The 15922-nt window shown below is 43.8% G+C and overlaps 1 protein-coding gene across 11 annotated transcripts in view; it reads left to right on the top strand.

Moving 5' to 3' along the window:
• ANKS1A (ankyrin repeat and sterile alpha motif domain containing 1A) overlaps positions 1-15922 on the top strand; it is an 836994-nt gene that overhangs the window by 498247 nt on the left and 322825 nt on the right. For all 11 annotated transcript variants that reach the window (XM_056557673.1, XM_056557674.1, XM_056557675.1 and 8 more), the window contains one exon: positions 2508-2606. In XM_056557673.1, the coding sequence (XP_056413648.1) occupies positions 2508-2606 (99 nt within the window). The remainder of the gene's footprint in view (positions 1-2507; positions 2607-15922) is intronic.

Raw genomic sequence — 15922 nt, 5'->3', positions numbered from 1 at the left:
AGATTTTTGGAACAGTGGTCCATGAAAATAAAAATTTTTATTTTTCATTTGCACAGCCCACTGTTCCAAAGATCTGTCAAATGCCAATGGAGGTGTAAATACTCACTACACCCCTTATTAAATTCTGTGAGGGGTGTAGTTTCCAAAATGGGGTCACATGTGGGGGGGTCCACTGTTCTGGCACCACAGGGAGGCTTTGGAAACGCACATGGCCCCTGACTTCCATTCCAAACAAAATCACTCTCCAAAAGCTCAATGGCGCTCCTTCTCTTCTGAGCATTGTAGTTCGCCAGCAAAGCACTTGATGTCCACACATGGGGTATTTCCATACTCAGAAGAAATGGGGTTACAAATTTTGGGGGTCATTTTCTCCTATTACCCCTTGTAAAAAAATGTAAAATTTTGGGGGAAAGCAGCATTTTAGTGGAAAAAAATCATAATTTACACATACAACTTTAACGAAAAGTCGTCAAACACCTGTGCGGTGTTAAGGCTCACTGTACCCCTTGTTACGTTCCTTGTAGTTTCCAAAATAGTACGCCATGTGAGTTTTTTTTTTTTTGCTGTCCTGGCACCATAGGGGCCTCCTAAATGGGACATGCCCCCCAAAAACCATTTCAGCAAAATTTGCTTTCCAAAAGCCAAATGTGACTCCTTCTCTTCTGAGCATTGTAGTGCGCCCGCAGTGCACTTGATGTCCACACATGGGGTATTTCCATACTGAGAAGAGATGGGGGTTACAAATTTTGGGGGGCATTTTCTCCTATTTCCCCTTGTAAAAATTTTAAATTTGGGGGAAAAGCAGCATTTTTGTGAAAAAAACATTTCACAAAAACTCACAATCCAAAATCCCATTGTCGCTCCTTCCCTTCTGAGCCCCCTACTGCGCCCGCTGAGCATTTGACATACACATATGAGATATTTCCTTACTCGAGAGAAATTGGGTTGCAAATTTTAATAAGATTTCTCTCCTTTTACCCCTTGTAAAAATTCAAAAACTGGGTTAACAAGAACATGCGAATGTAAAAAATGAAGATTTTGAATTTTCTCCTTCACTTTACTGCTGTTCCTGTGAAACACCTAAAGGGTTAACACACTTACTGAATGTCATTTTGAATACTTTGAGGGGTGCAGTTTTTTTAATGGAGTCATTTGGGTGGTATTTCTAATATGAAGGCCCTTCAAATCCACTTCAAAACTGAACTGGTCCCTGAAAAATTCTGATTTAGAAATTGTTGTGAAAAATTTGAACATTGCTGCTATACTTTAAAGCCCTCTGATGTGAATCAATGTATAATTTATTTGGAATGTCCATTTGCCTGATAAGCAGAGAGCTTCAAAGTTTAAAAAAAAAAAAAAAATTCAATTTTTTCATAAAATTTTTGAATTTTTCACCAAGAAATGATGCAAGTATCGATTAAATTTTACCACTAACAAAGTAGAATATGTCACGAAAAAACATAAAAGCATCCCAGAGTTATTAATGCTTAAAGTGACAATGGTTAGATGTGCAAAAAACGCTCTGGTCCTTAAGGTGAAAATGGGCCTGGTCCTTATTATCTGAAATAAAACATATTTGCAGATAGAAGTATTTCTCAGAAATCATTATAGGCTGGATGTTCTTTAAGCAGTTTCCTCTCTCGTCAGGCATGTTCAGTTGCTGTGTTCTCCACACACACACATTAAATAAACAGCCTAATAGACTGCAGCAATATAGCTGAAACACTGACCCATCAGAAGGTCCAAGAAGTACATCGTTTACTGCAAGTAATGTATGAGAAAGCCTGGCTGAATATTCACTGGCCATTATGAGGTACCTCATATAATATTATGTACTGCTATGGCTTCTATATTACAATCCGTAACACAAAATTCACTTAGCAGGGGAGGAGGGAAAGATATTATTCTCTGTAATAATACTGTAAGCTGTGGCAGGAGAGAAGAGATAACTTTACCATTATGAAGATTATTCTCCTGATGGATGACTTTCACTATGCAGCAAAGGATTGAGCTTCTGCACTGATGACTGCTGGGAAATGAAGTTCAAAACAAACCATGTGATAGAAGCCCTGCCCACCACACACATTTTCATATGATAAGAGAAGAGGTTAAAAAGAAGACAGATACAAGAAAATAATGCATTATTTTTCAAAGGCAGACATATGTTACTTTAATTCAAACTAACAAAATATTTAGTTTGCTGTGGTAAGTGAATCATGGTAAAAAACGCTTTGGGGTCAAAATGGGCCTGGTTATAAAGGAGTTAATCTATGAAAAAGCCCACTGTCAGTGCACACATTGTATAAATAAAACTGCAGTTGGTCCAATGTGCAAAGAAGAATGCTTTTCCACAAATTAGGAGTTCAAAAATACAATGGTTTTTATATCTATTTTACTGCGTTTTTTTATTTTAATTTTACAATGTTATTGTTCTTAATGTGTGCATCACTTTGTTGCATCTGTTACACTCTTTGGAACTTGAGAATGCAGTTGTCTACTTCTTGCAGGCAAATAATATATTGGAAGATCAGGACCTGATAGACATTGGGATCCTGGACCTGCAACATCGGCGACGACTTCTTCAAGCAGCTCATTCCTTACCAAAGGTGAAAAACAGGAGTGTTACACATCTGTCACCCATTTTTTAGAATAATATTAATTCATTATGTTCTCTAATACTATTTAGTTTGTATTTAGATCAGATTTTTCTTTTTTAGCGAGGACATTTCTCCTAATCCCACTGAGCCATAGTGGGGAGGGTCTCCCTTTGTAATCTAAAGTGCATAAAATCAGCATATATAATGTAATTTAATGTAAAGGATGTCCCATTAAATTGTGAACGCAAAGTATGACAGAGCTGCAGATAGGATTGTAAGATTGAGGAAGGTCCAGCCTGTTTATCAACTTCTTAAAATATTTAATGCTATTGCCAGAACATACAACTCTCCCATATTATTTCCAATGGTACAGTTTCCTTCTGTCTGACCCACTATAGAACAGATGTACAGGGTGACTATATATCACAGAGTATAAAACTGTCAGCAATTCCTTGTTCTAAGCACTTTTTTGTTGCACACCAGGGCAAATGTAATGACTGAGCTTCCCAATAGTACTGCATAACTGTAGGTCATGTAGAGCTAACCTTCTGCCATGATCTTAGCAGTGGGGTGACTCTACCACTTGCATGTCTATTGGCTCATATGGAAGAGGAAATAATACTTAGAATATGCCCAAAGAACTTAGTGAGAATATTAATAGGTAACTGTACAATAATCAAGATTGTGGGTAGCAGTATATTGATTAGGTTTATCCTAGCTAGGATCAACAGGAAAAGTTGAAACTAGGCCCAAATTTTATTTCTAATAAGGTCTAACAGTGGGAATAGATAGGTGACCACATAAACGTAATGGACCAGCCGAGATGCCTGCTGTCCCAGATAGGTAAAGGGCCCACTTTAATTAGTGAAATATTTCCCTTTCAGAATGTACCCCACGCATAGGTAAAATAATCAACTTGCCCCAATTTATTTTAACCCCTTTATAAGGTTTATCTAGGAATAGAAAAGCAGAGCTAATTTATTTTAAAAATAGCTTCATGTCTGTCTCCAGGTTGGGTATGATATTACAACTTGGCTCCATTTCCTTCAATGGAACTGAGCTGCAGAACCACACTCAACCTGGAGACAGACGGGGAGAGGTTTGTGAAAGAAATTAGCTCCGTTTTTTATTCCTGGATAACCCCTTTAAGGACCACAGGTTTTAAAATTTTTGCACTTTCATTTTTCCCACTAACTTTCTAAAAATCATAATTCTTTCAATTTTCCACTTGAGGGCTTGTTTTTTTGTGCCACTAATTTTACTTTGTGCATCGATCATTTCACCACAAAATCTACTAATTTGTCTACTAATTTAACTTTAGTCTGTAGGTCCATACAAATAAAATGATACCTAACTTATATAGGTTTTATTTAGTTTTACTTCTTTTAAAAAACTGTACTCTTCTGACCCCTATAACTTTTTTATTTTTCCGTATATGGGGATGTGTGAGGGCTAATTTTTTGCACCTTGGTCTGAAGTTTTTATCGGTACCATTTTTGTTTTGATGGGACATTAGTTGTTATAATCTCAAAGTGTAAATTCAATCATATCGATACTTTATGAAAATTAGAATGAATAAACCTGATATCTTCTAATTTCCACAAGTACATCCAGACTTCTCATTATTTGTTTGTATGATTCAACACGTTTCCTTTTGCCAGAATTCATCAGGAACCACTGTAGGGCTTTCTCTCCTGTAGGTATTATGATGCAGCTTCATATATTCAATAAGGACAGGTGCTGTATTCCTTGTTGTTGTTAGTTTTTTTTTCTGCGTACAATTCTGATGGCGGTCGAACACAAATAGGAGCAACTCTTATTTTCTTATAGGAAATCTACTCCACTCATTTGCAGCAACCACTGCTTTCTTCCCATCACTCCATAGAGCGCTATTCAGCACTAGCTCATTGTCTGACAGGACACCTAACATTCAGGCGCCGACTAATGAATGGGATAAGATGATCTCAGGGGAACTAAGTCCTGTACCAAGAAAATTTTTATTTTCTTTACTTTCACTATAGCTGGCGTAATGAGAATCACTATTTACTCACTAGATCTAAAAATAACTATCATTCCTACAGGGACTGGATGACGCATGATTTAGATATAACTGGAATTGCTTATAAAGTCATTGAGGTCACGGGGTTTGACAGAGTCTAACATGAATGTCGACATGGCTTCTTTTTGTAACAGGATTGTATCCCAGTTACCTCCTCTTTTAGGGTACAGGACTACTTCAGTTATCTGTGCTGATAATCCTTCTGGGCAACTTTCATGGCTATTTGCAAAATGATCACCTATGGGTGTGTCCCTACTGTGTAAAATGCCTGCTACATGTTCTTGCAGTCTATTCTTGAACGGCCTGTAGGTTTTTTTCCACATAATTAGCTGGACATGGACATTTCAGTATGTACACGACCCCCTTTGTGTTGCAATTTGCCAGTTGTTTTATAACATATTGTTTGTTAGTACTGGCGCTGATACAGATTTTACCCGTCCTTATGAAGGGACACATGACACACCTCCCACATTGGAATGTGCCAGTTGTCCCCTTTGGAAGCCATGTTTCTGGTGTTTTTAATGGTTCAGAGCAACTCTTAGTTAGCCTATCCTATAAAGTATTCCCTCTCTGTATTTGAGGCTTATTTGGGATAATGGAGGTAAGTGTTTGATCGAGTCTAAGAATTTCCCAATATTTTTGTATTATTCCTTTTACCTGTTCTGCTTTTTCATTGTATGTTCCAATTAGTCTGAGTACACAATCACTTTCATCTTTTGATTTAGGAGTTAATAATTCTGCCCTCTGACTTTTTAGATTCCTGTGATAGGCTTTCTGTAAAATCTTATTGGTATAGCCTCGTTCTCGAAGTCTAACCCTCATCCCTTGCACCTTCCCTTGGAATTCACTGAGGGTGGAACAATTACAGTGCACTCTCAGGTATTGACCTGTAGGAATACCCCTCTTCAGTGGGAGAGGTTGACAACTGTTCCACTGAAGAAGGGTACTCGTAGCCGTTTTTTTTGCAAAAGATAGATGTATGAATAGTGTAGTGCGGCATGACCCAAATCTGAAGGACCAGAAATTCCGAATGGCTCTTACTGATAGTAGAGGTGAACCTCAGGTTTAAGTCATTACAATTTAGGACTCCCACAAATTCACTGAACTTTTCTTCAGATGATGTCCATACTAAGAGTACATCATCGATATACCGTAGCCATATATTAATATGGTCTGTCCATTGTTGCATGTCATCTGAAATAAAAACACTTGGTCCTCCCACCAGCCAAAGTAGATGTTAGCTAAAATGGGGGTGCAAGGGCTCCCCATTGCAGTTCCTTGCTGCTGTTGTAAGGACTGCCCCTCAAACACAAAATAATTCCTAGTTAATACAAAAGATAATTAAATGGTGAATTGATTATGTGTACTGAGTACCCCTAGTGTTCAGAAAGGACTCTACTGCTTTTAAGCCTTTATCCTGGGGGATACTGGATCAAAGAGCCACTGCATCCAAAGAGGCTAGGAAAGATCCCTCCTCCAATCTTACATCATCCAACCTCTTTAGTACATCAGTTGTATCCCTCACAAATGAGGGCAATGAATACACAAAGGGCCTCAAAATCATGTTGACATATTGGCTCGTGGCCTGAGTGATGTTATCCACCCCTGAGACAATAGGTCGGCCCGTTAAGGGTGGATACCCCTTGTGTATCTTTGGAATCAAGTAAAAGCAGGCTATCTTCGGGAATTCAGGCTTTAAATAATTATATTGTGTCATCTATTAACTTTGCATCTCAAGCCCTATCTAATATTCCCAATAGTTCCTCACTCAGTTCTTTAGTAGGGTATTTTGTCAGTCGGGCCTAACAATTAGTATCTTCCAGATGTCAAGACACATCTCCTTATATGCCTCCCTTGTCATGAAAACATTATTTCTCCCTTTATCGGAGGGTTTCATGACTAGGGAGGAATCCCTCTCCAGGGATGGCAGCACTTGTCTCTCTTGAAATGTAACATTTTGGTGTTCCATCTTTTGCTCCCCTGGTGGCCTCAATTCCTTTGTAACAACTTCCAGAAATATCTCCATGTTACTATATTCCCCAAGGGGAGCCGTCTTGATACTTTTTTTAATGTAAATTTGTAAAGGGACCTACCCCTTCTAACAGCGAGCAGTATTTTGTCATGTTACGTAATAATGACATGTCCTCAGTGTCCAGTCCCTAGGCCTGACTCTGTCTTGCGTCTTTCAGTGAGTAGTACTTTTTCCATTTTAATTTCCTAATAAATAAATTCAAATCCTTCACCCACATAAAAGGATTATATTTAACAGTGGGAATAAAGGATAATCCTTTCGCCTATAAATTAATCTTTGCATCACCCAGTTCCCTCTTTGTAAGATTGATAATTTGTAAACTTGATTTATCACTACACTTGTTATTGTCTACGATCCACACCTCAGAAAGTAGTTTGAGGTGGCTGATGGATTCTCTAGAAAACCACCCCTTCTACCTCCCCTGGGTCCTCTTGACCCTCTGCCTCTAGTATACCCTCACGTTTGCGCTCCCCGTGAATTAAATAATGATCCCTGTGACTTTTCTATACCTGATTCTTCGCTTTCACAGGAGGATATATCAGTTTCCTGTGCTTTGTTGTATGAACTTTTTATAATTCCATGCTAATATATCCCAAGAGACTGTTTTATGAAGTATGACTTATAAAAATAGTTGTTATTCAGTCTCTTAACATCCCAAGTTCATAAATTAATGGTATTTTTTATGTTTGTATTGTTGATTGTCAGCACTTAATCATCCAATATGGTAGCCAACAAAGGTTTGGGAAACAAGGCTGATTCATACTACTTATGAATAACAGATATGTATTCCAAACAGAGCAATATTAACTGTTAAATTAATGGTAAATAACCTTACATCACTTTATGCATAACTAATACTGATTTGTAGTTTTTTCTCTCATCTGCCTGTAGAATAAAATAAACAGGTGTCAGCATGTAGTAAAAGTCACAATAAAATCAAATTTCTCTATCGGCTCCATTAGGGGACACAGACCGTGGGTGTATGCTGCTGTCTCTAGGAGGTATGACACTATGGCAACAAATAAGTTGGCTCCTCCCAGCAGGATATACCCGCCTCCAGACCCTGAGCTAATCAGTTTTAGCTTAGTGTCTTAAGGAGGTGGACATGGTCTGGAATTCTCCAGACCAGGTCTTCTGTTTTATTATTTTGCTAGTTAGGGAATGTGTTTTTTATTCCTTTTTCTTTCATGTTTTCAGGTGGGGACTCGGGAACTGCGGCTCACTGTTTCCCCATTGCGATTGAGGGGGCACAGACATTGCGTATATGCGCTGTTCACCCCCTCTCGCCAATGGTCAGCGCCTGGGGTTGTACCTCATGGGTCCGGGTCCCCCTATTTCCTTGCTCGCCTCGCTCGCACATGGTAGCTCGGCGTGCTGCAGGTGACAAAAAGCTGACTGAAGACTCCACAGAAGACTCCATTAGTTAAGTTCTTCTGACTGAGGTGAGTATATATATATATATATATATATATATAATATATATATATATATATATATATATATATATATATAGAAGAACAGATTTGCTGCAGCACACAGTAGTGACAAGTGGTTTATTTCATTCCAATTGCTACGTTTCAACCGCACATGCGGCCTTTTTCAAGCACGCATGTGGCCGCATGTGCGGTTGAAACGTAGCAATTGGAATGAAATAAACCACTTGTCACTACTGTGTGCTGCAGCAAATCTGTTCTTCTAGCGATACGGACCCGGGACCTGGGACCAGCCGCTGCGTGCACCTACCTTTACTCACCTTTGAGATGCAGCCCACCCTGCTTTTTCTATATATATATATATATATATATATATATATATATATATATATTCCTTTCTTCCTTAGGTGCTGACTTGCAACCTCTGGAGACCCTCAGTTTTTGGCCCACCTTTCAAGGTCTAATGGGGCTGGCCTGTGCTAGAGGCTTAATCTTAATAATTCTGGGGAGAGCAGTGGCATATTGGGATGAATGGCTTAGTTTTTTTCTATGCATTCGTGTGTGTGTGTGTCACTGTGCACTCGTGTGTGTGTGTGTGTGTGTGTGTTACTATGCGGCTGACAGCCGCGGCTCTTGTACTGTACGGGCGCATGAAGCGCCGACTTACTTTCACTTCGGCAGCAGACTGCTGCCGGCGCATATCAGCCTTGCCCGCTCACGCGGACGACATGCATGCTCGTGGCAAGGAACGGGCGCCATTATTCTTCTTCTTCATCGGCATTTCGGCGGCCGGGGCACTATAGCTCTGCCCACAGGGCCGCTGGAGCTTACTGGAGGCGCGAATCGTCCTCCACTCAGTGCTGTGCGCGCGATGCAGGTGGCAGGGGCCAATCAGACAGTGCCCCTGCTCCAGGCACGCCCCTCTCCGGCTATTGGCTAGGCTGTTCTCCTCTCTGTCTACATAGAGCGGAGTTTCATCACAGCAGCTGCCACAGGGGACACAGAACTGTTCCTCCCTCTAAACAGACAACTGGACTGTTAGTCTCCTATTTTGTCTGTATGACATGTAATTCCAAAATGCCTGGTTCTGCTGAACCCACTGGCTCTGCCTGCTTCACTGCTCCCCCAGACCCCCTAGCTCCCCCGGAGGCTCTTACAGTTCCAGTGGATTCGGCCGCCCCTCCAGCCTGGGTTTCTTCCTATCCCAGTATATGGTTGACTTGACTCAAGTCTCCAGTTTGGTGGCTGAGGCCTCCCGTGACATGGTGTCTGCCTTGAAGAGGTCTGCTCTGCGCCGGCCCTCTAGAGGCTCCAGCTCCTCTTCTCCACAAGCCTCACGCTCTCACAAGCGTACTAAGGGTTCTTCTTCTGACTCTTACATTGTCTTCAGGTAGACGTAGGCGCTCCCCCCGTGGGTCTCGCCCCCCCCCCCCCCCCCCCGTGTCATCTGGTCGCAGACGTTGCTCTTCCAGAGGACGTTCCCGGCCTCGCCAGAGCCGTGTACCCGGTCAGGGTCACCCCCCTCCAGGGCTGCCTCCACTCGTTCACATTCTTCTGGTGAACTGGCGGATGAGGCTTCCGATTCGGCATCTGACTCAGAGGACCGCTCGGATACAGTTGAAACGGTGAACTCATTGGTTGCGGCCATAAGAGACACCTTTCACTTAGAGGACCCAGAATCTCCGGACGTGTCTCCTGAAATATTCTTTCATCGTGCTAAACCAGCACCTCAAAGGTTTAGCTCTCGCGCTGAATTTGACAGGAATCTGCATGGAGACATCCGGACAAGAGGTTTCCGGGAATGAAGAAGGTTCAAGTGCTTTACCCATTCGCCAAGGACCTTGCCTCTAAGGTGGTTTCCCCTCCCTCGGTGAATCCACCAATTTCCCGCCTCTCTAAGGCTACTACACTGCCGCTAGCAGATGTGGCTGCTTTCAAGCACTCGACAGATAAGAATGTGGAGTCCTTAGCAAAGTTTTCCTCTGAAGCAGCAGGCTCTTCTGCTTCCCACCTTCGCCTCTGCATGGGTGTTCGAGGCCCTTTCGGTGTGGTGATCAGAACTCCATCAGGATATCCTGGCGGGATTCCCCCCAGAGGATTTTTCTGCTTTGGTTCTACAATGCTCTAAAGCTGGGGACTTTCTGTGCACAGCTTCCATGCAGTCAGTCCGTTGTGCTGCCTTTGCTGTGGGTCTCCTAGCGGCCCTCTGCCTCTCCATGTGGCTTAAGGCGTGTGATTCGGATGCCGCCTCCAAAAGGTCTCTCACCGAACTTCCTTTTACTGGTACCCGTCTTTTTGGCAAGCGCCTTAATGAGATTGTCTCTGAGGCGACGGGGGGTAAGAGTTACTTGTTGCCTCAAAATAAGGCTCACTCTACTTCCCACAGGAAGTCCTCTTCCTTCCGGTCCTTTCAGACCTTTGTCCCCAATTAGGGGTCTGGGCAGGCGCCTTCGCGGTTAATGAAGGCTCCCTCGTTCCGGGCGCGTCAGACTTGGAAGTCGGACACCAACCGTTCTGGCTGTTTTGCAGCCAAATCGGGCAACCGCAATCCCACTTACGCATGAAGTGAAGCCCGAGACATCCGGACCGCACACATTCAGGACTCTTGGGTCGGAGACATGATGTCCAACGGATACCGAATCGAATTTGCCTCCCTTCCGAGGGATCTTTTTTTTTTTTCAGTCCCGAGCCCCCCGGTCTCCTTCTCTGGCAAAGCAGTTTCGGGAGGCTCTCCAGTCCCTGCTCCTCCAAGGAGCTATTGTATCCGTTCCTCCAGGGGAACGTTTTCGTGGTTTCTATAACAATCTTTTTGTGGTCCCCAAGAAACGGGGTTCTGTGCGACCAATTCTGGACCTCAAGCGTCTCAACTGTCATCTTCTCATCCACCACTTCCGAATGGAATCTCTCTGCTAGGTAGTGGCATCCATGGAAGTTTCTTCGGTGGACATGAAGGAGGCCTACCTTCATGTTCCAATATTTCCTGGCCATCAGCGGTACCTCCTCTTTGCGGTTCCGGAGGGGCATTTTCAATTCGTAGCCCTACCCTTTGGTCTGGCCACTGCTCCTCGGGTCTTTACTAAGATCCTTGCGCCAGTGATGGCCCTGTTGCGGTCGAGAGGAGTCTCAGTGCTCCCTTACCTGGACGACCTTCCCATCAAGGCTCCCACCAGATTCCAGACTCTAGAGAATGTGGATCTCACTCTCCAGACCCTGAATCGCTTCGGGTGGATGGTCAACCGGGACAGGTCTGTCCTCTCTCCCACCCAGTCTCTGATCTTCTTGGGACTTCAATTCAACACTGCCTCTGCCCAGATTTGCCTTCCGCCGGACAAACGTCTGGCGCTCCTGTCAGGAGTCCGCTCTCTTCGGGCCAAGGCCCCAGTTTCCATCCGCATTTGCATGGAAATCTTGGGTCGGATGGTAGCGGCAATGGGAGCCGTACCCTTTGCCCAGTTTTATTACCATCCCCTTCAACTGGCGATTCTCTCTGATGGGACAGTTCTCCTCTGTCTCTTGATCGCAAGATTGCTCTCCCTCGTCGGATCCGTCAGTCTCTGCTCTGGTGGCTCCGCTCCCCCCTTCTTCTTCAGGGGCGATCATTTCTTTCCCTCCACTTGCAGGTAGTTACAGCGGATGCCAGTCTGTCGGGCTGGGGCGGTGTGTTCAGGGACTGGGCGGTTCAAGGCCTCTGGTCTCCCCGGGAAGCCCTTCTTCCGATAAACATCTTGGAGCTGAAGACGATTCTTCTTTGTCTTCTTCATTGGGAGTCCCTGCTTCAGTCCTGCCCTGTTCGCGTCCAGTCGGACAACGCCACGGCCATAGCGTACATAAGTCGGAAAGGCGGCACTCGCAGCTCAGCAGCCATGGCCGAGGTGACAAAGATTCTCATCTGGGCGGAAAACAAGGTTCCGGTCATTTCAGCGATTCATATTCCGGGTGTGCTCAACTGGGAAGCGGACTTCATCAGCCGGTCCTCAGCCGACCCTGGCGAGTGGTCCCTACATCCAGAGGTCTTTGCGCAGATATGCGACCTCTGGGGAATTCCAGACGTGGACCTCGTCGCGTCTTGGCACAATCGGACCTTCCATTTGTGTCAAAGTGCCGGGACCCCCTGGCTCTAGCCGTGGACGCCCTAGTGATTTCTTGGGCGGGGTTTGTTATGCTCTATCTGTTCCCTCCCCTTCTGCTCCTTCCCAGGGTTCTGAGCAAGCTCAAAGCGGAGGACATTCTCGCCATACTGGTAGCTCCAGATTGGCCCGTAGGTCGTGGTACGCCGACGTGGTAAAGCTCCTGGACGACACTCCACTGCGCCTTCCACTTCGTTCGGACCTGCTGTCTCAGGGTCCTCTTTGCCACCCCAATTTACAGTCACTGCATTTGATGGCGTGGCGGTTGAGACCACGGTTTTGAGAGCCCGCGGCTTCTCTTCCAAAGTCATTCGCACCATGCTCAGGGCTTGCAAGCCCTCCTAGGCGAAAATTTACCACTGTACCTGGCGGTCTTATTTTCGTTGGTGTGAAGCTCAGGTCTTGTCTCCTGTTACTTTTTTTCTGTCCCCCGTCTTCTCTCCTTCTTGCAGTCGGGATTGGAACTGGAGTTGTCTCTCAGTTCCCTTAAGGGTCAGGTTTCGGCCCTTTCTATTCTTTTCCAGCGTCCTCTGGCTTCTAATTCTTATGTCCGGACCTTCCTTCAAGGAGTGGCGCATGCTGCCCCTCCTTATCTGTCTCCTTCTTCCCCTTGGGACTTGAATCTGTTTCTGGGTGTCCTCCAAGGTGAACCTCTTGAACCCCTTAGGGAAGGTGTCCCTGCACCTCTTGTCTTGGAAAGTGGCGTTTCTTTTTGCTATCACCTCCATTCGGAGGGTGTCTGAATTGGCAGCTCTCTCCTGCCGTTCTCCGTTTCTGGTGATTCACCAGGACAAGGTTGTCTTCCGACCAGATCCTTCCTTTTTGTCTAAGGTTGTTTCGGCCTTTCATCTCAATGAGGACATTGTTCTTCCATCCTTTTGTCCCACTCCTTCTCATCTTAAGGAGCGTTTACTCCACAAACTGGATGTGGTTCGGGCTGTTAGATCTTACCTCTCTATCTCTTCTTTGTTTCGTCAGTGCGATTCCTTTTTTGTCCTTACGGAAGGTCGTCACAAGGGACAACCTACTTCCAAGGCCACCATTTCTCGGTGGATCCGGTCTGCCTTTTCGGAAGCCTATCGCTGTAGGGGGAAGATTCCTCCCTTCAGGGTTGTGGCTCATTCTACCTGTTTCTGTTGGGGCATCCTGGGCTCTCCAGAACAAAGCCTCGGCCTCGCAGATTTGCAAGGCGGCTACTTGGTCGTCTTTGCACACTTCTCGAGGTTCTACCGGGTTCATACCTTTGCATCGGCTGATGCTAGTCTGGGCCATAAACTGCTGCAGGCGGCAGTGGAACAGCCGTCTGCCTGACTGATTATCTGCCCACCCAAGGGACGGCTTTGGTATGCCCCACGGTCTGTGTCCCCCAATGGAGCCGTTAGATAAAAGGAGATTTTTTTACTTACCGTAAAATCTCTTTCTCGAAGGATCCATTGGGGGACACAGCTCCCGCCCTTTTGGGTTTCACTTTGGTTCTCTGTCCGAGGGTGTGTTCAGTTATATCTTTTCTTCTTGTTCTCGGACAGTTTGTGTTTTTTCCTTGACCTGTTGGTCCTCTCCTATTGCTCTGGTACTAAAACTGATTAGCTTAGGGCCTGGAGGCGGGTATATCCTGCTGGGAGGAGCCTACTTCTTTGTTGCCATAGTGTCATACCTCCTAGAGACAGCAGCATACACCCATTTTTTTTTTTTTAGCTGATGAAAAGATTGACATCCAATTATGATTATTTTTATTTTCTTTCTTCAGCTTCTATAAAATGATATAGTAACTGACATAACCTTAATTAATTAGGACCCTTGTTTAATTTAACCTCTTAAGGACCCAGGGCATACCTGTATGCCCTGAGTCCGCTCCCATGGCACTGATCGCGGTGCTGCCCTTTAGATGCGTGTATACACGTCCAATGTCCCTTAACCGGGTATGACGCGGGCTCCTGACTCGAGCCCGCGTCATATCGCCCGGCCCCCAGCTGATTCATGCAGCTGTGGGCCGGCGTTAATAGCCGACATGCGGCGGTCGCCGCGGCGGCTATTAACCCTTTCGATCGCCGCTGTCAAAGTTGACAGCGGCGTCTAAAGGTGCCTGGATTTAGTCCCTGGTGGTCCAGTGGGGTGGATCGCCCTACCCCCCCCGCCCCGCAGCGTGATCGCGGGGGGGGGGGGGGGGGGGGTTAGGGCGATCCACTGCTGAGGGCTTACCTCTCCTTCCACGGCGGCTCCGGCTCTGTGAATGATACAGCCTGGCAGGGCCAAGCTTTATCATTCCAGTGCAGACCACACTGATCACTATGGTTCTATACAACCAAAGTGATCTGTATGAGGAATCTAATGATTCCTCCTAAAAGTCCCCTGAGGGGACTAAAAGTGTAAAAATAAATAAATAAATAAAAGGTTAAAAAAAAGTTTCACACACACGTTAACCCCTTCCTTATTAAAAGTTTAAATCACCCCCCTTTTCCCACATTCCATATAAATAATATATAAACATAATAAAAATAAACATATGTGGTATCGCCGCGTGCCTAAATGTCCAAACTATAAAAATATATCATTAATTAAAAAGCACGGTCAATGGCGTACGCGCAAAAAAATTCCAAAGTCCAAAATAGCGTATTTTTGTCACTTCTTATATCACGAAAAAATGAATAAAAAGTGATCAAAAAGTCTGATAAATACAAAACTGGTACCGATAAAAACTTCAGATCACGGCACAAAAGATTAGCCCTCGTACCGCCCCAGACACAGAAAAAAAAAAGTTATAGGGGTCAGAAGAGGACAATTTAAGACGTATACATTTTCCTGCATGTAGTTATGATTTTTTCCAGAAGTAATACAAAATCAAACCTATATAAGTAGGGTATCATTTTAACCGTATGGACCTACAGAATAAAGAGAAGGTGTCATTTTTACCTAAAAATGTACTGCGTAGAAACAGAAGCCCCCAAGAGGTACAAAAGAAAAGTTAATAAAGATCATTTAACCCCTTCCCTAATAAAAGTTTGAATCACCCCCTTTTCTCATAATTAAAAATAAAAAAAATTAAGTGTAAATAAAAATAAAAATGTATATATATGGTATCGCCGCATGCAGAAATGTACGAATTATAAAAAATGTATAGTTATTTAAACCGCACGGTCAATGGCGTACGCGCACAAAAATTCCAAAGTCCAAAATTGCGTATTTTTGGTCACTTTTTATATCATGAAAAAATGAATAAAAAGTGATCAATAAAGTCTGATCAATACAAAAATGGTACCGCCAAAAACTTCAGATCACGGCACAAAAAATCAGCCCTCATACCGCCCCATACGCGGAAAAATAAAATGGTTATAGGGGTCAGAAGATTTTCCTGCATGTAGTTATGATTTTTTTCAGAAGTAATACATAATCAAACCTATATAAGTAGGATATCATTTTAATCGTATGGACCTAGAGAATAAAGAGAAGGTGTCATTTTTACCGAAAAAGGTACTCTGTAGAAACGGAAGCCCCCAAAAGTTACAAAATTGCATTTTTTTTTCAATTTTGTCTCACAATGATTTCTTTTCCATTTCGCCGTAGATTTTTGGGTAAAAGGACTGATGTCATTACAAAGTAGAATTGGTCATGCAAAAATAAGCCATCATATGGATTTTTAGGTGCAAAATTGAAAAAACTAAAGTGCAAAAACGGAA

Source organism: Hyla sarda, chromosome 2, assembly GCF_029499605.1.
Source record: "Hyla sarda isolate aHylSar1 chromosome 2, aHylSar1.hap1, whole genome shotgun sequence".
Classification (NCBI taxonomy): domain Eukaryota; kingdom Metazoa; phylum Chordata; class Amphibia; order Anura; family Hylidae; genus Hyla; species Hyla sarda.
This window is presented reverse-complemented; position numbering and strand designations above follow the sequence as displayed.